Source organism: Argopecten irradians, chromosome 2 (genome assembly GCF_041381155.1).
Source record: "Argopecten irradians isolate NY chromosome 2, Ai_NY, whole genome shotgun sequence".
Lineage (NCBI taxonomy): Eukaryota > Metazoa > Mollusca > Bivalvia > Pectinida > Pectinidae > Argopecten > Argopecten irradians.
Window position 1 is genome coordinate 17,042,344 of NC_091135.1, and position 24,896 is coordinate 17,067,239.

The following is a 24,896-nucleotide window of genomic DNA, read 5'->3' on the forward strand; positions in this document are numbered from 1 at the left end:
TTTTGTAAATGTATGTTCCAATTAACGAATCAAAAATACTGATTACTAAAATTTTAATAAATGATTTATAAGATCAGTTTTGTTAAAGATGCTCCACCGCTGACAAATAATATTTATTCACTATAAAAAACAGCAGCAGACGATTTAGTCCTCTTCTTCAGTTACAAAAGTTACTTACTTTACACCATTACCATCGTTGAAAAGTTTAAGCTCCTAATTTTATTTCAAGTTTAAAATATCAAAAATAATTAATTGCATCCCGAAAAAATTCCCTGGCGCTATATGCTATATGGAATGATGTACTGATTGGGCATGCACCAAAGTTAAAATAAATTATTTTATATTATTTGTTTGCGTTAATTAGACATATATCTACACAATAAAACACCAATTATTGTTCAAATAATGAATATCATTTATGCTCTGTCGGCGGTGGAGCATCTTTAATGTAATACTCTATAGCCTTCAATATTTCAACTAACCTACGACCATTTGAACTATCAATTTGTTTTCAGTTACCTTGACTCTTGCTCCTGTCGACTTGCTGATGTCCTTGATATTGGCACCCTTGCTGCCAATGATAGAGCCAACAGTGTTCTCAGGGACATATAGATAGGTCACCTCCAGCTCCGGAGGTGGCATAGGTGCATTGCCTCCATATCCCATACTGCCAGGGTAATAACCTTCTTGTTGCTGAAAACAGAAACATCGTTTGTTTGGGAAATACAATCACAGGCTAGAAATATATCAACTACTTCCTAAAACCCCCATTTCCTGTACAATATGCAACTTTAATGCCTGTACTAGGAGACATTTTGCATGAAAATCTGAAAACAAAAATAGAACTCTCTAGTCATCGATATGTGATGTATACAGTGCATTTCAATTATATGGTAGTCTACAGCTTTGTATAATAATTTAAACAGTACATGTTAACCCATAGCTATACTCACAACCCTATAGGAAGTTATTTAAATACAATCCAGATAGCAGCTGAATAATGCAAACCTTTATCCATTATTAAAAGTTATCTGCTATGTCCCTTTCTTTTTGTTGTCCACATAAACATGGTTTGCATTGTATTGTTTCATTGTGATTATCAGTAGTTTAGATGGAGTTGTTCAAACAATTTTTTCTATTGACAGAGTTACAGACAGACAACCTAATTCCACTATAACCCTGAACTTTGGAAATGACTTACCATGGGAGGAGGGTAGTGTCCAAAAGGTGGCCGTACACCCTGGTAATTACTAAAGCCTGGCATCATACCTGGTGCCATTGGGGGCATCCCACCAAACATACTAATCTGGCCCTTTAATCAAGAGGAAATCAAAAATATGTCAGGCAATTTCTAAACATAAGTTAAAGTAAAGATTAAATTGTCAAATTCAATAATGTCAGTATGCTTATATGACAGTAATTTGACTTGACAAAACACTGAATTTCCATGATGAACAGAACCACAGATAGCCATGATGAAGTTTACTATAACAACGATTCATTCATGTAGATTTAATGAAAATTTCATCAAAAAATTTGTGAATTTGTAATCAATTCAGACCTAACATCCTACATTCCCATGTGAAAGAAAAACATATCAATAATTCATCAAAATATCTGTCTACCTGATAACAGACACCTGTAACATCCCTATCTCTTCTCATCTAATCTTCTTAAAAGTTTTTACCATATATCCATGCTGGTCCTGGTCAAAACACCTCCTCATCTTGTCTGATAACAGGCTCTCAGCTTGACTTGCATTTTCAACTGATCCAGTCACAGTGACTACTCGATCCACATACATATTGTTAGCATCAGCCACACTACAAGTAAATATGTGATATTGACGACACTCATACAGTCTACATGTTTCAGTCAACAGGTGGTCTGTGTGTGCAGTATCAGACTGGGGCGGTTAATTGTGATGTCACTGCAGCATTAACTGCTCTATAATCCAATCATCATTTACTAACTCACTCTACCTCACAACTTATAGCTCAACCCATATACCCAGCAAATTGTAGCTTTCTTATATAAATCATGATCGTTTTGTGCATGTACACTTACTATGAAAAAATGATGCAATAAACAAATCAATAAAACATGAAATTGGTTTTAGGTTGAAGAAAGGGCCATAACAACAATAATCATGTAGAGAAAACTACTTAAATAAGAATAGTGCAAAGTAAATTTTTATAATTATCTTACCCCTGGCCACCTCCAGCACTGGAAGATAAAAATGTTATTTTGTTACACGATAACATAAAAATTTATTTTGTTTACTAGAAAATAGTATTTATTTAGACTTTACAAAAAAAAGGCAAAAATTAAGTCAAATAAGAAACCAACCATGCATATTAAATTGTTTTACATTAATATTGCTTTTGGACTTTTTGAAAATTATCTCGTTCTCAAGACTTTCAATGGACAAAACTATTTCTACAAGAGAAGTTTAAAGCCATAGTGAAATGAAAGCAGCATCACTGGGTATATGGTTGTAGCCAAAGTGATGAAGAGCAGCAGGAAAGGAGAAGAGAACAATCTCTGCTTACATTGTATTATCTTCAACACGTTGTAGCATTAAAAAGAAAACTATGGTCCATTCAATAGGATTGCATTTCTACAACCAATATATATATATAACACATGTAGAGTTAGAACAATCTTTTTGTCAATGTTTAGTTTACACAGTGGTAGACGAACAGGATCAGACTGGGGCGGTAAGTGTTATTGTCACTACAGTCAAACTGTTCCAATATCCAATCATCATCTCCTTCAATTTTTCCCCAAACTTGTGATTTCCCAGCCTTCTTCGCAAACTTTGGCTGTTAAAAAATTCAACACTATTCTCCACTCAATGGTCACTACTGTAGAAGCAGAGTATGTACCCCAACAACCATTGTGTTAAATGTGTTAATGGAATCTTTTACTTACCTCGATACCACTATATGTGTATTTGTCTTGTCCATGAAGTTTTTAATGACATTGCCTTGTTTTCCAATAATTCTCCCACATAGATGGTTTGGACATAGGATTTTGAATGGGTAATCCCTGCAAAAATAGCAGCAATACATATAAAGAAATAATTCAGTATATGAATCAGTATATCTACCAGACACTAAATCTCCAAAAAATCACCCTTAATTATTGTGCACCTTTACCACTACGTGTATCAGTGGAAGTCAAAACATATTGGGGGTAAGTTGGAGGTTTTTAATAGATAGAACTATAAGCCAATGACAAATTAATACATAAAAATGTTTGCCTGTAAGGTTCCTTGAGAAAAAGTCTTGGCTAGAGAAGTGGTATACTGATCACAACACATACCCTTTGTTGTATTTTTGGGCTTCTGTCTGAACAATTGTCATCATTTCCTTACATGCTTCTGAACAGCTTTCTGGGCTTCCTTTTATTGTGATTGGCTGTAAATAAAATTCAGTATCATCATCTCTAACGTTAATTGCTGGATTTTGGAAATTTAACTGTTTACATCACTTTCATCTTTTTCACAGGTTTATTTTTTAACTAGAACCCAATATAAATTGAGACAGAGTTTGACTGAAGCCTTCCTTTTTTCTCAATATTTTCAATTAGAAAAGATGATATATAAGAAAGCAACAAGAAGTTGTTACTCAATGATGGACCGCAGACAAAATGTGACTTGGGCAGAAGACTATCTGATGATAATGGGTAATGTGTTTGATTCAGTAGTGCTTGCATCAGACTGGGGCGGTTCTATTATTGTCATTACAGTGTAACTGTTACATTCTCCAATCATCACAGCTAAGCACTGGATCAACACTACTAACTATAGCCACTTCTCACAGAGTACCAATCTGTCCATCACATGTGTATTGGTATGCTTTCTCACAACTTTTCTGTCCATCTGCTTTGTAGAACCTTGTATCACAAAAAAAAATATAAGGAAGATTTACATGTATTGATATGAACATGTGATGGCAAGAATTGGTACTTTGTAAGAACTGGTCCGCAGCCAGTACTCTGGTTTCTTTGCACAGTATAATCTCCTCTTTAACAGTTGTAGTGTCTGCTAATGTATTATCTCCCCTAGATGTTGTATACGATAGTGTAATTGTCCCACTTACAGTTTCAGTAGACACAGCCTGGCCATCTCTACGGTGAATATCCACTCTGTAATAATAAGGATCATAAATATGTTAGTGAATAGCTTGTGATATACAACTATCTGCTAGTTGTTCCTTGTATCCACAAACACCCAAGGTCATAAGGAGGTTTGAAAATCAATGGTAAAATACATTTTCAATACATTCCCAGTATTCAATCAATTGATGATAAAGCTCCTTTTCAAGACATCAACTGGTGTCCAATCAATTATTGTAATAAATATTGACAACATACTACAACTACAAAACAGTTTTTGCTATATTTACATACTACTTGAATCAACATCAATTCAATTGAATATCAATATTATAAAAAGAAAATCAGAAACTATAAATTAAATTGATAATCATCCTTTTCACTTTAATATGGACTGAAGTTATTTACCTTGCTTTGGTTTGTGAGGTAATGTTGTGAATAGTTTGTCCCTGTTTACCAATAATGGCACCGATAAATTCACTGCCTACAAGTATACTGAAATTTAAAAAGTTCACATTACATTCCAGTGAATTCACAAAAGATAAAATTTATACAAGATCTCAACATATGTAAGGCTAAAGCATATTATTTTTGCAATGGACAAGATTGAAAGTTGTGGAATAGACTAACGGACAAAATTCTGCTGTGAACATATCCAACAAAACCATGCATGACAAGTCACCCCAAAAAAGAAACATCAAAATATCTTTTCCATATTGCATCTCAAGTTTTCCTAAGAGCCCAACTCAATTTGCCTTCTACTTCTAGAATATAACATACAGGTACTCGATTTGTAGCATCAAGAAGCTCTTCCATCCATGAGCATGATGAGGTGGAAGATCTTCGAAGACCTCTTTTTAGAAGAGTTCAAATTGAGTTGAGCTATGCCATTTCAGTATCATCTTTACTCCATGCAAATCAAATGAACTGCTCCACAAGTTATCTAGATTTTTTCAGGTATGTCCAAAACACTAATTTCTGTCCCAGTACAAAGAGATATGCATGGACTGCAAAATCTTAATCACCGGTAGTCCCACAGGAAAAGTACAAGTCCAGGTTTTGGATAGTTTTTGTAATTCTTTAGGCAAAATTAGAACACCAAAATATGGTAGAGAGAATATTATCAATTAACTTGTACAGTTTTAACACGTTTTGGAAAGACGAATAAATGGACAATATACAACCATTAAGTATTACCGTAATGGCATCTCTACTTGACGGTTGGGGCCGCCACCAGTATTTCCACCACTTCCTCCTCCACCACCACCTGAGTTGGATATATTTGGTTCCCGTAACGTTTTACGGGTTCTGTTACTGGCAAAGTCGGCCTAAAACATAACAGTACACTTAGAAATATTAAACAAAAAATATGAAAACAGAACACATAAATTGGCTTCATAATAAAATAGGAAATAAAAGTTCAAACATGGTTTGTATTCCAATTAATTCAACTAACATGCAGCTCTAGGTGACCAGGAGAGCAAGTTACGTTGTTTAAGACTTATATAGTCCTAGTCTATGGCAAAATTATGATTCCTAACAAGCGATACTTGTCTTTGAAATCCATTAGATAATAAAGAAAAAATTCTGCATCATTAGCAATTAAATAACACTTAACAAAATATACAGAACTTTATTTGACAAAGTTATATTTGTTTTTTAGGTAAATTTGACATTTCCCTATATATGAAACCGACACACTGCAGCTGCCTCAGGATACCACTTACTTTTAATAAAGTTCCACTCCAATCATAACCATTGATGTGATTGTATGCTCTGAAAAAGAAACCTCGCATATTGAACAAATCTGGTTTTATGAAAGCCAACATATTTTAACGAAATAGAAATGGACCAAAATAATGCGAGATTCAAAACTAAAAGCAAGAAAAGCCTATTCCTAATAAACAAATTTGTTTAAAACTTCTTACTTTTTAAGCATTTTCTAAACATAAATTTTAACTTAATCTTACTCTGAATGTTTAGTATATTGCTTTGCTTACATTTGTGCTTCATCTGCATTACTGTACTGTACATAGACCAAGCCTTCTGCTCCAGCTATAAGAACAAAATAATCCATCATTCAGTTATATAGCTCAAAGAAATTGTCAAAATAGATAATTTTGATTAGAATTGTAGATAATATTTGTGCGGGCACCGCTATTATAGAGACGATTCAAAGTGATGTATTTGTGTGTGGGCATCATATTAGTAAAGGACATTTCCTTTTATATACTTGTGATCGCGGTAAGAACTTTGTGTAGTGCTCCCTATAAAGCATAGTAGGGGAGAGTTACCGCCCTTTGTGGAATAACAAAAAGGAAACCAGAAAGAGTATAGTGGGCTGGTGCGCGACGCGGGAAGCAGAGAATCGAAGGACGCGGGGTAATGTGATGGATCAGTGGACATCTGAGTGTGCTCGGTCATCGTTCGAACTGGAAGTCTCCACACGTGTGTAAAAAGTGACTGCTTCGTGTCATGGTGTGCCTGTGATGATGGTACCGGTGTCCACGGTAGAATTCTGAGAAGTGTTCGAGATGTGACATTTAACGCGGGACGCGCTGAACCGTGAACGTGGACGGTGCACGGACAAACAAACTGATAAGCCAATATGATAAACATCGTAAGTGTATCGGTGCCCCACACACCTATGCTGTAGTCTTACATATGTTTTGTATTTATTAAATTGTTTGAATGTATACCAAGGCCTCTGTTTTCACTCAGCTCGGTTAAAGCATAGCTACCCAAGAAAAGATCCCAGAAAAAAATAAAATAGTATTTGTCCATATTGTGACAGAAATGCAATGTTAGAAGTATCATTATAGTTTTTTAACAAGCTATTTTCTCATTCAATTTCAGTACCAACCTTGTTCAACCTTCTCTAAGGTGGCAAAGCTTCCCAGAAAACTCTCCAGCTCATCTTTGGATAGGTGTGGCAGGTTTTTTACTTGGAGCTTGTTGGATCTTCTGCGGGAAATTAGAGTGTCAATTAATCGTGCAACTTTGACAATTCACTTTACAGGTGCTCCACCGCCAACAGAGCAGAAATGATATTCATCAATCTAACAATAACTGGTGCTTAATCGTGTATAAATATGTCTAATTAACATAAAACATTACACAAAATAATTTATTTTGCTTCTGGTATATGCGCAATTAATGCTTCATTCAATAGATGACATAGTGTCAGAGCATTTTTTCAGGAAGCAATTAATTATTTTCAATATTTTTGTCTTGAAATAAAATGAGAAGCTCTAACTTTTTAACGGTGGTAATGGTGTAAAATAAGTAACTTTTGTAACTGAAGAAAAATACGAATTTGTCTGCTTCTGTTTTTGATAGCGAAAAAATGCCATGTCAACGGTGCAGCATCTTTATGTGAATACAATCATCATGCCATTTATAAAGATGTATTTCAGGAATAGTCAACTTCAACTATATTGAATGTGCTGATTTGGAAATTACTCTTACAAGATCAAGGATGTTTTCAGAATTCGTATCAAAATTTATCCTTTAAATCTTCACATTTTCCCCTTGGTATTCATTATTTTGACAACCATCTTAAGTGTTAAAGCAATCATATGAATGCATAATAGCAAAAGCAAGAAAACCTGTACAGATACACGTACAGCATAGTATATAGTAATATAGTATAAGACTAAATTATACGCACCTCCTCCTGGACATCGACGGTTCCACCTGCATGTTGGAGCCCATTAAATTGTATCCTGAAGTAACAATGAGGACATTTTAGTCATAATGCCTAGCTCAGGATTTTGAATATTGGCAGAATAGAATCTTTGGCCTCCCATTCATAGGGTTATCACTTTTTTGAATTAACTATGAATTTAGTGTTTTCATGATTCAGATTTGCTTCCATAGGGTTTTCAAAAAGAGATGCTGAATAAATCATTTACATGGTGTACTAATCATTAGTCATTCATAATGTAATTCCTCCTCAAGACTTTTATATTCAGACGTTTGATAGATGTCTCTAATCAGATCCCTTCTCAACCCTCTCAACTCAGGTCTCGATGAAGAATTATTCCAATAAGGATTAGGTTTTATCAGATCCGGTAGATCTGGCTATATACCTTGATTTGATTATATAGCCAAATCGAACACGCTACTGGACGTGTTTCTGATCAACATTTGAAGATTTATATCGGTATTGTAAAATCACCATTCCTTTTTCTAAGAATAGTCCTCGGACATTTTAGCATACATGGAACTAATTAATTGAAAACAATATCCTAAAAAAAATGAAAATATTGGATTGGTTGGGAATTAAAATGTAATATTTACATCTGTACAAAAAATACAGTTCACCACTGCTTGCTAAAAATCTGCTAGCATTGCCATCAGCTTTTGTAATTAATTATGCAAATTGTACTCAACACAAACACATTCTAAAGACATGTAGTTTTAATTTTGCATTGTGGTGCAACGAGTCCATTGTCGGCGAAATACACACGTGTCAGTTGCATTGTTTATTTCCTTTGACCCATTTTCAAAACGAGGTAAGTTAATATTTCATTCATCTGGATAAAGCATGGTTTTCTTTCTCCCATATAAAGTAAAGTGACTGAAATAGCCACTACATAAGCGACAAAATCAAAACAAATACAACTTGAGTGCAGATAGATTTTATGTCATCTTGGAAAAGGCAAACAAAAGCAATGAATGCATAGGAAATGCGAGGGGTCGGTCACTTATTATTTCGACATCCCCGAGGTCAAAGCATCTTTGTCGGTGCATTCCACCGGTTAGCAGGGGCGTGATCATTGGAAGCAAAGCCCCACGAAATCGGAAACAGTTCATTGATCAAAAGTATTGCATAATTGGAAATAGACCACAAAATACTATCCCGCTTAATTTCGGATAATATGCGCAATTGTTTTCATCGTTATTTTGCCACCATTCGCCGATGATACCGGCGCAGTTGATCCATGCACCGGCCATTTTGAATACGATAACCATGTGCTTTCGCGGCGGCACGCTAATATTTTGTATGTTTGGCGAATAAGAATAACACGTATCTTGACAACGATAACAAAAAGGATAGCAGACATACCGTTCAAACTTTCAATGGCCCTATCGACGTTATCCTGGTCTGGACAGTCGACAAACGCGTATTTTCTCTTCACCAATATGTTGCCTGTCTGTACTCCTCGTTCTTCGAACAGGCCACGCAGCGTTCCTTCATCGACCTCCGGGTTCAAATTACCGACATACACCCTAAACATTCTTGGCGGCTCTGAAAGACATAAGAAACATTGCCTATACCAATGTCACCTTTCAGTTTTACTGATCACGGCTCAAATTTTGCGTAATTGTGATGTACTATATATCACGTAGAGAGAAAGAAGGGGTGTACTTCGAGAGTATAGTGCGTAGTAATACCGATTTAGGAGAGCTCATTTTGTAAATGAGGTAAAGTGGTATGTAAATTTGGCCCTAATTATTTTTCATATATAACTTTGATATGTTTGATTCGACAAAAATAATATAGGTTATACGTTTTGGTTTCATTACAAAATAACTTCATAGATTAAATGCTTCATCTTGAAATCGAAAGGAAAGCTTTCATATTTTTTATAAAAGTCAAACGACCTGCCTCCCCTATAAAGCATACTATGAACGACCAGTTTGTAAATTTATGAGCTGAAATAACTCCACGTGGTAGAAAAACTTCTAAACATGATGTAAAAGTGCATTTTGATGGAGTTAATTTATGTCTTCATTGCTATTGTCAATTTATTTGACAAAATCACATACACAACTTTATTTTGATAGGTTTTTCGTGGACGTTTTTTCTCCTCTGCAGTTCGATCAAGAAAAAAATGAAGCACTCCACTGCATGTCATTTCCCGCCAAATATTACTGACTTGGTCCATATATATAGATTAAGGCATTGCACGTGTTTTTTCTTCGTGATTTCTTCTGGTTTTACATATTGTTATTATCATCTAATGCATGATGCTAGTCATGTCATGCATAAGGGCAACATAGCGACAAATTTAACATACTGACAAATTATGAGGATGGATTTCATTTTATTCTGATTTGTCAAATTTACCAAGATATTAGAAAGAAATTAAAAAAAAGGACATTGGTAAAAACCTTCAGGCATTTAAGCTAAGCAAACTTTTTAATATTTTTGAACTAAATCTGCTGAGTAAATGTATATATAATGCAACTACTTTTTGAAAACCTTTGATTGTAATGATGTTGTCCATTCTCCACTGCTTTTAAAGCGCATCCTGTATGTATGAAGAAAAACAACATATAACTTGAAAAAACTTACTGCAAATTTGAATTTGAACTTGTTAATTTTCTCTTATAGTCTAGCAACAAATTAAAGAAATCACCACTGTTGCAAAACTGAGTTTTTTCTCTCTTGAAATGTTTTTAGTTTTGCTTAATATATTCCAAGGATGGAAATTACGGCAGTGATAGTAACCACTGGAATATCATGGATGGATGTTGTAACGGTGTTCAAAACGAATGATACAATTATAGATATTTTGAAAATGAAACGTCGGAAGACAATTCAAATAGTATGATCAAATGTGAAGGGCATGCACTTTCATACAAATAATATATGGTTAAAATCTGTTCATAAATGAGACCGAGAAAATCATGTTCAAAACTTTAAAAAAAAATACGTAATGTTTGTCAAAAGAGGGATATGTTCTCTGGCACACTGCTTTTTCAGTCTTTGTCTCTTTCCTTACAGATGCTCCTCCGCCGACAGAACATAATATTTAATATTTTATCACTTGGTCAATATTTGATATACAGAAAACTAAAACTCTTTTATAAAATACATCGTGGGCTAACCCCAACCTATCTACAAGCACTACTCCCTTCTATGGTTGCTGATAACACCCAACACCTTCTTCGTAATGCAGAAAATTACACACTTCCTAATAATAGACTTGAATCTTCAAACATTTCTTCTTTCCCGTCTACCACTATTCGTTTATGAAACCAGGTGTCTATATAAATACAAGGCATAGTGAGTCATTCTCTATTTTTTTATACATATACATTGGGAAAAGTGTTACGGGATGCAATTAATTATGTTAAATACTTTTATATTGCAGTAAAATAGTAAAATAAGAAGCTCAAACTTTGGTAATAGTTTAAAGTCATTAACTTTTGATAGTGAAAAAAATACTTATTCATTTACCCGTGTTGATAAATTAATAAATAAAAATTACCATGCGTCGGCGTGTTAAGCATCTTATAAGTCATTTGATACACATGAAGGGTCATATACAACATATACAACATAGCGACAAAAATGTAATATGCAAAATTGGTTAACCTACATCTGAAATTAATTTAAAGAATGAATCTTCTGTATATTCTTAGAAATAATGACAAGAAGTTTAAGGAAAATGCCTTCAGTACTTGCCATCAAAACAGGCGCGGATTTAGACTCACGTGTACCACGTGGATGTATAATTATTTGAATATTGTTCTACACTTTAGCTACAAGCGTGTATTTTTATCAGAAGTCAGAGATTCGGAAATAAAACAGTCACGAGAACAATTTCATTAATTTACAACATACAGCTAACATCAATGGTTTATATATTTGTTCTTGTGATTTATAAAACCAATTGATAATTCTAAAATATTCAAAACATTTCATTACCACTGTAAGTTACGAACGTAATGTTATTGTACTTTTTGCAAAGTGCACAAGAGCCATTAACAACGGGACTTAAAGAGTGTATTAACTCACTGGGTTAAATGGGGAGGATATTGTCTTGTGTACCTGTTTTCTTGACATCAAATAGCCCGAGATACTCTGGCCCTAACACCAGACTTAGACATAATGACAGATAGATGTCTGGTTTAGGTTATCTGTCATAATGTCGAAGTCTGGTATTAGGGCCAGAGTATCTCGGGCTAGACATCAAAGAGAACATGCAAATGGTAAAATTGAGCACTTTTTCATTCGAACACTGCCCTGCAGGTAGGGCGTTAACATATTGTAAAAGGCAACTTAATTTAGGAGCTTGTCTTTTCTCTTCTTCCTAACTAACTTCATTCTTCCTAACGTTTCAATAGACATTGACACCGCCTCGATTTTGGCCTTCTGTTGAGCGTTTGCTTCTGTGAGATAGGTTTTGGGTTCTGTACCCTAGCCGAGATACACAAAAGTCTATTGAATTGGTAGTTTCTTCTTATGCTTAGCGCTCAGCATTAAGGGAGTGGGACGACTAGTTCGCTTTTAACGATAACATGTAACAACCATGGTCATATAAGGACAGCCTCTCATGTATGGGACGAACTTCGGTAGACAAGGGTATTAGTCCGATCCGCTCTCTACTGCCCAACTTCGCTAGCCAAGGGTATTAGTCCGATCCTCTCTGTAGTAGAGAGAGGATTGGACTAATACCCTTGGCTAGCGAAGTTGGTATGCGATGTGCAGCGTGTAGGAAACGTGCGGTGCGGGTTTTGGGAGACTGCAGTATATTCGTTTTGTGCCTTCTTGTATGCTGGAACTCTTGCCCTTTTTATAGTGCTATATCATTGAAGCATACTGCCGAAGACACCAAGCAACACACCGAACCCGGTCACAATATACTGACAGCTGGTGAACCAGTCGTCCCACTCCGTTAATGCTGAAGTGCTGAGCACTAAGCAGGAGCAAAACTACCGCTTTTATAGGCTATGGGTGGTAGCAAGGGAGACATTAAGAAGAATAAAGAAAGTTAGGAAGAAAGAAACGATAATATCCAAAATTTAGTCGCCTTTACGATAACGTGCAATAGAAAAAGCAGGTAAAATGTCAACGCCCTACCTGCAGGACCAGCCCACTCCCATAATGCTGAACACTAAGCATGAGACAATGGTGGGTCTCTGCCAGGGGATAAATCACAGGGAGAGCACTAAACTGAAGGGGGCGGTGTCAAGGAATACATTAGGAGTTAACAGAAATAAAAGAAAGATATGATCCTAAATTTAGTCGCCTCTTACGCAGCAGGATCAATATGTATTGGTCGTAATAGATATAGGATCTTACATGAGTGTTCATTTCATATGAGATTTTATGAAACGAGTCTAAGAAGTTTTTACTTTTGCGAGCCTTGGCGAGCAAAAATTAAAACTTCGAGACGAGTTTCATAAATGCTCATATGAAATGACCACAAATTTAAGATACTTTTTATCACATAACTACAAATACCTACATAACAAAGAATTACACGTCAAAATGTATTCCGAAAATCCAGCAGAGACCGCCATTTGGTCCCGCCGTCCTCGTAATCCTGACGTCACGTCATTTTTTCATGACGTCATTTTATTGTTTCTGTCTGACGTCACAATGAATGTCCAGACAATGTAAATCGCTCCAGGGTACCGTTTCACAAAGCATACGTAACTTTACGGGTACACGTAGGTAACTTACGTGTGCTTTGTGAAACGGTCAAAATAACTTACGTACAGGTTACGGGTACCCGTAAAGTTACGTATGCTTTGTGAAACGGTACCCAGGTCATATAACACTAGTTACACACGCAAAAATATTACACGGTCGAAATCACTGAATATCAGGCGGATTATGTGATAAAAGACAGTTTTAGCTAAGAGAAGACCAGAATCACCTGCATATTGCGATAATTTAATTTACAAACACCGTCTCGAAATTCGAGCCTCCGCGCATAATCTTCACGTAAAAAACTATTAAAATATACTTTCAAAATGCACACACCTGACTTCTAGAAAGTCAAATTCTTGAAAATATGAAAAAAAAAAATATTTTAAAATGTCGGGGATATGTTCATATGTATGTCCAACTATTGAGCCATTTGTTTGTTTGTTTGTTTGTTTAATTAATTAACGTAATTAACAGCCAGGGTCATGTAAGGACGGACTCCCGTGTATACAGTGTGTGGTGTGTGTGAAGTGTGATGTGTGTGTTTTGGGAGACTGCGATATGCTCGTGTTGTGTCTTCTTCTATAGTGGAACTGTTGCCCTTTTTATGGTTCTATATCACTGAAACATGCCACTGAAGACAACACATCCCACCCGATCACATTAAACTAACAACTTGCGAACCAATCGTTCCACTCCCGGTAAGTATGCTGAGCGTTAAGCAGGAGCAGAAGCTACCACTTTTATCGACTATGGTGTGTCTCGACCAGGGGACGGAGCCCAAGGGCTGCTGCCCCTATTGCATGATCGTAAAAGGCGACTAAATTTAGGATATTATCTTTTCTCTTCTTCCTAATTGACTTTATCTTTCCTAATGCCTCCCTTGGCACCACCTCATTTTTGGCTTTGAGTTGACCGTTCGCCCCTGTGAGGAAGGCTCTGGGTTCTGTCCCTTGGCCGAGACACATTAAAGTCTATAAAAGTGGCAGTTTCTGCTCCCGCTTGGCGCTCAGCATACAGGGATTGGGACGACTGGTTCGCCCGTTGTCAGAATAATGTGACCGGGTGGGGTGTGTTGCTTGGTGTCTTCGGCGGCATGCTTCAGTGATGTAGCGTACACGCAACACACCGTATACATGGGAGGCCGTCCTTCCATGACCGTAGATGTTAATAGGACGTTAATTAATCAAACAAACAAACAAACCAAAGTCTTCTTCAGTCAATATTTGGCTCAAGATAAATAGTAATGCAGAACTTGCACCCTAAAATACGATCACGATGGCCCAGACTGATAACCAATGTGGTGAACAAGTAAAGACTGGAAGTATCAAATCATAGACATATATACTCCGGGCCTATTACAGTTTACAATGTCTCCAGTCACTACAGTATCACTTAGCAGAAACTATCTACCTTTGGCTTCCAAATTGAGAAAATTACATGATTAAGATGTGAAAAAATCGGAACTTGTATCATTACTTTTATTACAACTATTTCATATTTGTTATCAAGTACACCATTTCTGTTAAAGTAAACTGACTCGGATACATAATACTCCCCGCTATGACTAGAACCCATTTGAACCCCCAAAGAATCACAACCTTTTACAGTTTTCGTCGACAGATTAAAATCCTAGAGGATGTTCGTATTAACCACTTTATGAAAGTTAACATTTGTTTCAAAACAAGTTAACAGATATTCCGTATAGTGTATATCGTTTTCTTTAATTAATTATGAGGAATGTCTGGGCTTCACGTTGTCATATAGAATGTTTTCAGTGTCGCCTAAAATGTCAGGTTTACGACGTGACGGTTGTCTCCCCTGACATATAACACCACATAACGCGAATTCTGTCTACATGACCAATGGCAATAAATAAATCCAAATACATTAACAAGTCTAAGAATTTTATAAAAGTATTTTTCATCAGAATTACCAAAAGTATTGGGTCTTAACTAGTTGAACAAGTCTTCTCAGAAACAATACGAGCCTTTAAAAAATCTGTACATTTATAATTTAGACAAATATTTTATATCTAATTATTATCCAAAAGTCTCTATATACTGACGTAGAAACAAAACAAAGTTTATGGTCGAACCCGGTTTTATTAAAATCTTCACTTCATTACAACCGGAGTAAAGAACAATGAAAACAGACAAACAGAACATGTTAGTCGGATTTTATGATCATGCAATATGTAGTAGGTCCTAATCTAACGTTTTTGTTTCCACTTATTCTTATAAGCCTCAGTCTGTGTTAATGGTAGTATCCATCTGTCTGTCCGGATGGTGGTTTCCAAACGATATATTGAGATCGGACTGATGGATTTTGTTCATACAACGGTTAGTGGGGGAGGAGAAATAGGTTCCCATGTACCCCTCTGGCAGTTTTTCGAAACATGGTTTTTTAGGACCGGTATGATGTCTAGTTTCATTTTATGCTTGTTGCCATTGACAACTAATGTCCCTAATAAAACTTGGATTTCAGGTATCAAAAATGGTCAAAATGACACATTCGCATAGATAGAGAACCAGACAACCCTCAGAGTCAAATAAACACAATTTTTAATATGATTGAAACATGCTGAATATGATCAAATCATAATAATGACGTTACGTCTTCTCATTTTTGTGAAATGACGGGAAAACAATGAAATAAAATTGATAGATGTCATAATTTTTATCACAAGTAAAAAAAATTGATGGACAAATCACCTTGTGACAGTCATTTCGAATTGCACTAACCCTTGTGTAAACATATGTGTACTATAAAAAGATAGATCGCATCAATGAGGTAAGAAAAAGAGAGGGACCCCCCCCCCCCCCTCCTTCCTGAAAAATTTATCAAAAAATGGCCAAAATTACACATTCGAATATACACGCATAGATAGAGAACCAGACAACAATCAGAGGCAAATAAACACATTTTCTGATATGATTGAAACATACTAAAAACGATAAAATCATAATAATGACGTTACATCTTCTCATTTTTGTGAAACGACGGGAAAACAATGAAATTTTCAGGTTTTTCCCCCAAAAAAATCGATAAATGTCATAATTTTCATCACAAGTAAAACAAATTGATGGACAAAACACCTTGTAACAGTCATTTCGAATTGTATTAACCCTTGTGTAAACACATGTGTACTATAAAAAGATAGATCGCAAGAGTGATGTGGGGAAAAGAGAGGGACGCCCAAACGAAAAGAAAGTGCAAAAATAAAATGCAAAAAAAAAAAAAAAAAAAAAATGTATTAAAACTCCAAATGTTCTGGCAAAATACATTGTTACAGCTATTCTGAATTCAACTGACTCTTGTCTAAACATATGTGCAATATAAAAAGATATATTTATTGTTTTTAGTTGAAGAAGCGAGCTGGAACACACACCCCCTCTCCCATAATTACAAAAAAAGTACTTATTCCCGGATTCAATAAAGATCCAAAAGCCAATTCACCTGTTTTATCCATGATTCAGGCATTTCCCAACAACCGTAATAATCCATTTCTTCTTAGTGAAAACAACTGGAAAACATAGAAATATTATCGGTCCACGTAAAGTACCACTGAGCTCGATTTATTCTCCTTGAATATTTTGATATACTTTCGCGTGAAAAGAGGTGTACCATTGTGACGCCTGCTCGCATACAGATAAAAACTACAAATACATATAATGTCAGCGGAGGAGGAACAGTCACAGACAGGGCCGCCACAACCGGACAACAGGGAAACAGTCTATCAGAATGAGAGGACAGGAAACGGAGGTAAAAGTCAGTGAAAGTAGACTGACCACGCCAAAAGGCAGCAGGCATGATGTCCTGGTACGATGACCCATTATGGAGACAAAAGGGCTTTAACTTCATGGGCCATGTCCTTGCATTTCGCCCCAGATTGATAATTAGATTGCTCATAAGCAATCCTAATCACCTGATATATCCATTTGGAGATGTATTGGGAGGAGAAATCCTGCTGACCCTGTTTAATGGGCAAGAATAGTACATCATCCCCTAGTTCTATCAAGGGGAAACCTAAGCGTCCGACTAGGACAAAGCAGCCGATCATTCTCCGACTCAATAGAGATTGTGAATCTTTACCGAAAAAGCAGGATCAGTGAGTAGGGTAACAGAGATATTTCTTTCATACCTACTGGTGTAATACTGGCTGGTCTAGGGCAATACACTCATGCCGCGTGAGACTGTATTGCATGGCTACCCATGCAATAACGCCTCGTGACGTCACAGCGTCAACAAAATCTCTATTTCCTCGGTAAAATTTTAACATTTTTTCACAAATATGACTGGTTTTACTATAAAAGATGCAAACAACGGAATTTGTGTTGAAAATATCACGTAATTTTTCATGTATAGAAAATTGACTTCCAGTAAATTGTAAAATTGCAATAAAATGTCAAGGTATGAAAGAAAAATACTCTTTCATAAGTGGATATGAAGGATAGGGATATTCTACCCTCGGGATCACAAAATGTTGCAAAACCCTCGGCAAGCCGAGGGTTTTACTACATTTTGTGACCCTAGGGTAGAATATCCCTATCCTTCATATCCACATATGAAAGAGTCTTATAATCTTGCCCAGCGAAGCACGAAAAGCGAATAGATGGATATCACTCCTCCTACGGCCTTAATGGAGACCGACACCAAAGGCTCTTAAGAAGCCCCTTTCAGTAACACAAGTGCTATATTCCTCTGTCGAGCTAGCTGCCGTGCCCTAGGCCTGTCCAAACTGAACACCCCAATCAAGGCAGACAAAGAGCTGGAAGACCTTAACTCTGGTCTACCATAGGAATACAGTACACTGGAAATAGCCATGCGATAGCCTGCAATAGTACAAGAGGCAAGTTTGCGTTCCCTAAACAAATAGAGAAAGGAATCCGCAATCAGCGGGACAGAGGCCTTGATTGATACACCAATCACAGACGATCTTCCATGACTGGTAGACGGCAGGTGAGGAAGTCCTTATTGATCGGTCAATGCGAACTGACAAGTCTTAAGAAAAGCCGGGGATTGGTTCTGAGTGAGAAAATCAGAGGAATATCCACCAACAGAAATGACAAGAGCTCCGGAAACCAGGATTGTCTCTGTCACAGGGGCGCTATCAGACGGAGGGGAAAATGATGTTCCCGAAACTTCTATTAAAACCCTGTCCACCAGGTTGAATGGAGGGAATGCATAAGCATGATATTAGAACCCTGTCCACCAGGTTGAATGGAGGGAATGCATAAGCATGAATCCCCTCCCAATCAAGAGATGAACGTCCACAGTCCAAGTAATTTTTTCTGGCACCGGAGAGACAAAAGTGGACAACTAGTTGTTCAGGGAAGTGACGAAAGGGTCTATATAAGGTCTGTTCCACACTTAGCGAATGCCCTCGAAGATCGGGAGATTTAGCTGCCTGTCTGTCACAACCGGCTTGCGGCTCCTGGAAACAGTATCCGCCAGAACATTCTGTCTGGAAGATGCTTGACTAAGAGAGTCAACTTCATTTCCTGACAGAAGAGAAGAACACGAATGGCGAGGGCACAAAGGACGTGGGACTTCTCCCCAGATACGCGACAACTGTAGAGTTGTCCGTAGTCACACAAACCACCTTGGAATGTAGAATCTTCTGAAAAGCCTGCAGAGCCAACCGAACAGCCCTTATCTCCAGCAAGTTGATGTGCTCGGAAACTTGATCCCCAGACCAATCCCCCGGCTGGCAATGGCCGTTGTGGTAAGCCCCCAACCTGTCATCTGTAAACAAGGTCATAGTGGGAGCTGACTTACACAACGGAACCCCTGGAGAACATAATCTTTCAGAGTCCACCACCGAGCAAACTCCTTCATGGACTGGTTTAGAGGAAGCCACGCCTTCCATTGTCTGCTAGCAGGCACCCAGTTTGCGAGGAAGAACATCTATAAAGGTCTGATGTGAAGTCTCCCTAGGAGGACCACATCTGCCAGGGAGTTGATTTTACCCAGAAAACTTAGAAACCAACGCTGGACGAATGACCAGTCAAGAGTAGGTCAGAGCAAGATCTCTGGCCTTCTCGGAACTTCTTCAAAGGTGGAAGGGCAATACCCCGAACTGTGTTGAAACGGTTTCCCAGGAAGACAAAGTCCCGGGAAGAAAAACCTCGGACTTCTCTCTGGAAGGAATGAAATCGACTTTGAGCAAACGTTTAAGGACCAGACGGGCGTTCCGCTCCAACGATTCCTAGACTAGGTGGAGTATGAGGGAATCGTCGAAATAGATGTGGACATTTATTTTCCTGGAGTGCTGAAATCCTACGCCAAGAGTCAGTTCAATTCAGTAAAACTGTTACAATGTGTGTTGCCAGAATATTTGGAGTTTTAATTTATTGACTTTGTTTTTCATCTTTTTTCTTCTGCATTTTCTTTTCGGTGGAGGGGGGGGTCGCTCTCTTTTTCCCACCTCACTCGTGCGATCTATCTTTTTATAGTACACATGTGTTTACACAAGGGTAAGTGCAATTCGAAATAATTGTTACAAGGTGATTTGTCAATAAAATTTTTTTTTTTGAAAATTATGACATTTATCGATTTTTTAGGGGGGAAAACTGAAAATTTCATTTTTTTCCCGTCGTTTCATAAAAATGAGAAGACGCAACGTAATAATGATGATTTAATCGTGTTCATCATGTTTCAATCATATTTTAAAAAAAGGTGTTTAGTTGCCTCTGATTGTTGTCTGGTTCTCTATCTATGCGCATATATGCGAATGTGTCATTTTGGCCATTTTTGATACCTGAAATACAAGATGGCCGCCATATGACCCCATGGGTCATTAGTTGTCAATGGAAACATGCATAAAATGAAACTAGACATCATACCGGTCCTGAAAAAACATGTTTCGAAAAAATGCCAGAGGGGTAAATGGGAACCTATTTCTCCTCCCCCACTAGGTAGCTTATGAGGTAAGATAGTTTGGGATTTACATTTGTACTTTGATGTCAAAATGTCAACTACAAAGGTTATTGTTAATAGAAATAGATTGTTTTGGCAAAGGTTTCCAGACGATAGCTTTGGAACCGATCGCTGGATCTTGTTAAAACTTCATCCAAATGATAGTTTATGTAACTCGACTTGGGATATAATCTGGGGTCAGGTCAACAAGAAAGGTCACTGTTACTAAAAATAAGTTATGGTGACTGTAATAGTTTGTGGGAGTAGATAGGAGACATGTATTGCTTTAACAAGTTTGATTCCATGATCATAATAGACATTTTACAGACGAAGGTTAACGTAATATTATGGATTTTTAATCTTCCATTGGGGATTAAAAAGGACGTTAGTTGCATATTTAACTAAAGAGGGTAATCGTTTGATAAGAATCGCTTGGAAATCTTGCATACGGACATGATCTAAAAACAATAGATAATTCCCTTAACGTTGTCGTGATCGATGATTCAGAATATGAAACATATTATTCAGTTAGCACTATCCGTTTGACATTTTTCTGTTTAACTTTAAGCAGATCTGATCTATATTTCTATTTCAGTTTGCTAGTAAGCATTGTTTTATTAATATTATTCATTTTAAATGTATTATTATTTATTTCAAATGTTTCATTATTTTTTCAATTGAGGTATTATAATTTATTTTAAATGTGTTCTGTAGTACAAATATTTCTGATATCATATACTATGTGTGCCATAGTTTTAATATCATCCGTCTTTACCGGAAAAGATTTGTCTGTCTGTTTATTAAATTTTCGTGTTCTCTCTAAAACCGTACTTGTTGACCGTTATCCATGAAATAGTCAGTAGACGTATAATGTATGGAATACTTTAGTCCAAGTGTGGTTAACGGCATCATCCTTCCGTAAATAATTATGAACAGCCAAAACCTAAAACCTGCGAAGGTTATGATAATTGATACATGGTTTCTTTAAAGCATCCAGACGTTGACTTTTATCGCTAATTGTAACGGGTGCCTTTAAAGACGTCATGCCTTTGGTGATAGCCCTCGTAACGTCTCGTTTTTGTTTTTGTCAAAATCTAACTTTCGAGTAGTATGATGTCACAAAATATATATATTAACATCTTAAAATGCAGATTTGTAAGATAGGGGAATAAAAAATATTTTTCCCTTCAGTGATACTGCTGTTTGATATCTGTCAAATCACCTGTGTACCAGCTAGTATATACTAATTAAATGAGTTTTCATTTCGATTAATTGGCAACGGAAGAATTCTATTGCATCCAGCACTGCATATTTTCCCCGTGAGCTCTTTGATGAAGTCAGACTATATATTAAATTTGACCAATGATAATTAGGAAATGAAGGCCATTTTATTTCTCAAATGTTCCATCAATGGAACGTTTCCAAGGCATTAGCCACGGAAGAATCATCCAGTGGTTAAATTGAATGACTTCTAGTACTGGATTCTAACTCTAAGATATAATATTATTCAACAATATTTCAATTTTGCTTGCAACAAGCATTCTCATTGGCTTAGAGGTGTACTTTATCAGCACATAAAGGTGAAATGGTGTCGCCGTTTGTAACGTCGCTTCTGCTTGTCTGACAGTACGGCGTAATGATATCTATAGAAAAAAAGAGTCCCGAAATGAATTCGATATTTTTAATACATTATATTTAAAAAAAAAACCCGAATTATATGAAATAATTTGAATAGGTTCTTTATGTTACGGAGATATAATACAAAAATCTTTTCGCGGTATATTTAGAGTACACTTCGATTTATGTGTTAAATCTCCATAACATTAAGATCTACGTTAATCCTTAAATATAAGTCTCTGACAGTATCCACCAGTTTAAAAAATAATGCTATGTCATAAAAGTAAATATATCACTATAACAACACTAGAGTGTTTTTTCTGTACCTGACAGACAAAAATTAGTAAGATGTACCCAAACTCTACACTCTTAATAAATCTTAGTAATTGGGGTCTGTAGTCTAAATTTGTTTGATCATGGTTTCACTTCTATCGTTATTCACTTCTTTCTATCGTTCTTTTCTTTCTTTTTTTATTCCTTTTTTTACATTTATTACACTGACCTTATATAAATGTCATTCCTTCTTGTTTCAACTGAATGATATCCGTTCTTCCTAAAGAAGTAATAAAACCTAAGACTGTTTTAATAACAAAACCACTTTTTCTGTCATCAATATGGTATATATACAAACAAAATATACCGACTGTGCTATAGTTTTTACACTACCAATCCTACTCTAGGAGATAGAATTCTTCTATTTCTGAACATTTGCCCACTCCCACATAGTAGAGGTTTATCTTTATATCCTCATCCGATGTCATTTTCGTTTAAAAATGACAGTCTTAATGAATCATTGTCTTATCAATCGGTCGTGATGGTCGGTAACTTTGTCTGTTATGAAGGTTTATTTTAGGAAACAATGCTCATTGTAAAAGTTTATTTTGAAGATATTTATATACAGAAACGACATGAACATGGATATTACGGTTATTACAGAGCCGTATAAAGCCCACATACTCTGCTATAAATGTAACTTTTCTTTACTAGTATACAAATATAGACAGAATTCATACCCAATAAAAGAAATATAAAGCGCAATCCAATATTACACTGTCTACTTTTACAAACCGCAATCAGATTGATGCACTTTTAAAGAGCAATTACTCCACCTGTAGTTTCCTTGACATTGAAAGATACAGGAAGAGTATATCAATTTAGTTAAGGCTCGTCTAAGAATAACATCAAAATGCTGTTAGGTTTCTGTCTTAACCTTGAGAGTTTCGTATTTATCTATAAGATTTTTATGTATTTATGGAAACTATCGTATATCTTCAGCACTAAATCTTCTGTTTAAGTATATTGCATAACTGTTACAAAGCTGTCATAACGACAAAGACAGATAATTCTTACAAACAAACAAACTATTGTAAAGACATATATAGGATGCAAACTTATAAAAAAGTACAAGAGGGAAATGCTATAACGTCTATTGACATGTTCTAAGCTCTTTTTAAAAATTAAATTCCTGTTAATTATTAGCTTATGTAATTTGAAAACATGTGTACCTTGTAAAATGTGACTATGTAAAACAACTTTTTTTCGCGTCTACTACTATTAATTTCGTGTTCTCTATTTCAAAACAGGTTCGCGAAGACTACTATTCGCTCTTTTTATTGTTGACTTAAAATTGAATGGAATTTTTTTATCAATATAACTTTAGCAAAGCTGCATGGATCGCAAAATTCGCAGAGCCAAGTCGGTTTACAGTACACTCTGTTATGTTTCCATACAGAAATGAAACTCGTGCCAATTTTATGGTGTTATTTCAATAAATTACAGTACATCCGGTCACATAATGACAACTGGCAAACCAATCGTCCCACTTCTTGATTTTTACTGGATAAAGAGATATTTCAATTCAATTTTATAGACTAAAAGTGTGTCACGATGAGGACGTAGAAAGAACGCAATATGGGTAAGAAGAATCTTTAAAGAAGCGGTTAGATAGATGTGCATTTTAAACAAATATGAAAAGTTTTTGTGGAACTTACGAACATAAATTACTACGGATGAATAGGAGGAGAACGGGATTCACCCAATATATTTGATGAACAAAGTTGTAAAAATCAAGATCATTTCCACAATGGAAAATGGAGATACTGTTTTATGTATTATCAACATAGTCTTGATATAGTTAACCCTCATGGTATATATTTACTTAAGCATTCATTTCACTATTCTTTTAATTTTATCAGGGCATGAAGGAAAATTTGCTTGCAATCCCTGTGTGAATCTGAGATTCTCACAGAAGTTTGCAAAAAATTTATATATTTTATATGCATTTTTGTGTTAATTGCACACATAAACATTATACATCAAATATTGTTCAAATGATGGGTATCGTTTATCGTTAATCATTTATACTCTGTCGGCGGAGGGCACCAAATGATTGGTATCGTTTATACTCTGGCGGCGGTGTAGCACCAAATGATTGGTATCGTTTATACTCTGGCGGCGGTGTAGCACCAAATGATTGGTATCGTTTATGCTCTGTCGGCGGTGTAGCACCAAATGATGGGTATCGTTTATGCTCTGTCGGCGGAGGGCACCAAATGATGGGTATCGTTTATGCTCTGTCGGCGGTGGAACACCAAAGATGGGTATCGTTTATGCTCTGTCGGCGGTGGAACACCAAATGATGGGTATCGTTTATGCTCTGTCGGCGGTGGAACACCAAATGATGGGTATCGTTTATGCTCTGTCGGCGGAGGGCACCAAATGATGGGTATCGTTTATGCTCTGTCGGCGGTGGAGCTCTAATGCTGGGTATAATTTATGCTCTGTCGGCGGTTGAGCACCAAATGATGGGTATCGTTTATGCTCTGTCTGTGGCGGAGCACCAAAT

The 24,896-nt window shown here is 36.3% G+C and overlaps 1 protein-coding gene across 4 annotated transcripts in view; it reads right to left on the reverse strand.

Moving 5' to 3' along the window:
- LOC138314642 (insulin-like growth factor 2 mRNA-binding protein 2) overlaps positions 1 to 24,896 on the reverse strand; it is a 58,667-nt gene that overhangs the window by 8,954 nt on the left and 24,817 nt on the right. Inside the window, exons 2-15 of one of the 4 annotated variants that reach the window (XM_069255080.1) lie at positions 9,194 to 9,376; positions 7,793 to 7,847; positions 6,986 to 7,083; positions 6,123 to 6,177; positions 5,850 to 5,898; positions 5,320 to 5,450; positions 4,531 to 4,617; positions 4,107 to 4,152; positions 3,328 to 3,422; positions 2,935 to 3,051; positions 2,209 to 2,226; positions 1,688 to 1,823; positions 1,202 to 1,312; positions 520 to 693 (exon numbers count right to left, since the gene is read on the reverse strand). In XM_069255080.1, the coding sequence (XP_069111181.1) occupies positions 520 to 693; positions 1,202 to 1,312; positions 1,688 to 1,823; positions 2,209 to 2,226; positions 2,935 to 3,051; positions 3,328 to 3,422; positions 4,107 to 4,152; positions 4,531 to 4,617; positions 5,320 to 5,450; positions 5,850 to 5,898; positions 6,123 to 6,177; positions 6,986 to 7,083; positions 7,793 to 7,847; positions 9,194 to 9,376 (1,355 nt within the window). Of the gene's footprint in view, positions 1 to 519; positions 694 to 1,201; positions 1,313 to 1,687; positions 1,824 to 2,208; positions 2,227 to 2,934; positions 3,052 to 3,327; positions 3,423 to 4,106; positions 4,153 to 4,530; positions 4,618 to 5,319; positions 5,451 to 5,849; positions 5,899 to 6,122; positions 6,178 to 6,985; positions 7,087 to 7,792; positions 7,848 to 9,193; positions 9,377 to 24,896 lie in introns of all 4 variants that reach the window. The other 3 variants (XM_069255078.1, XM_069255082.1, XM_069255081.1) reach the window with 3 other exon arrangements.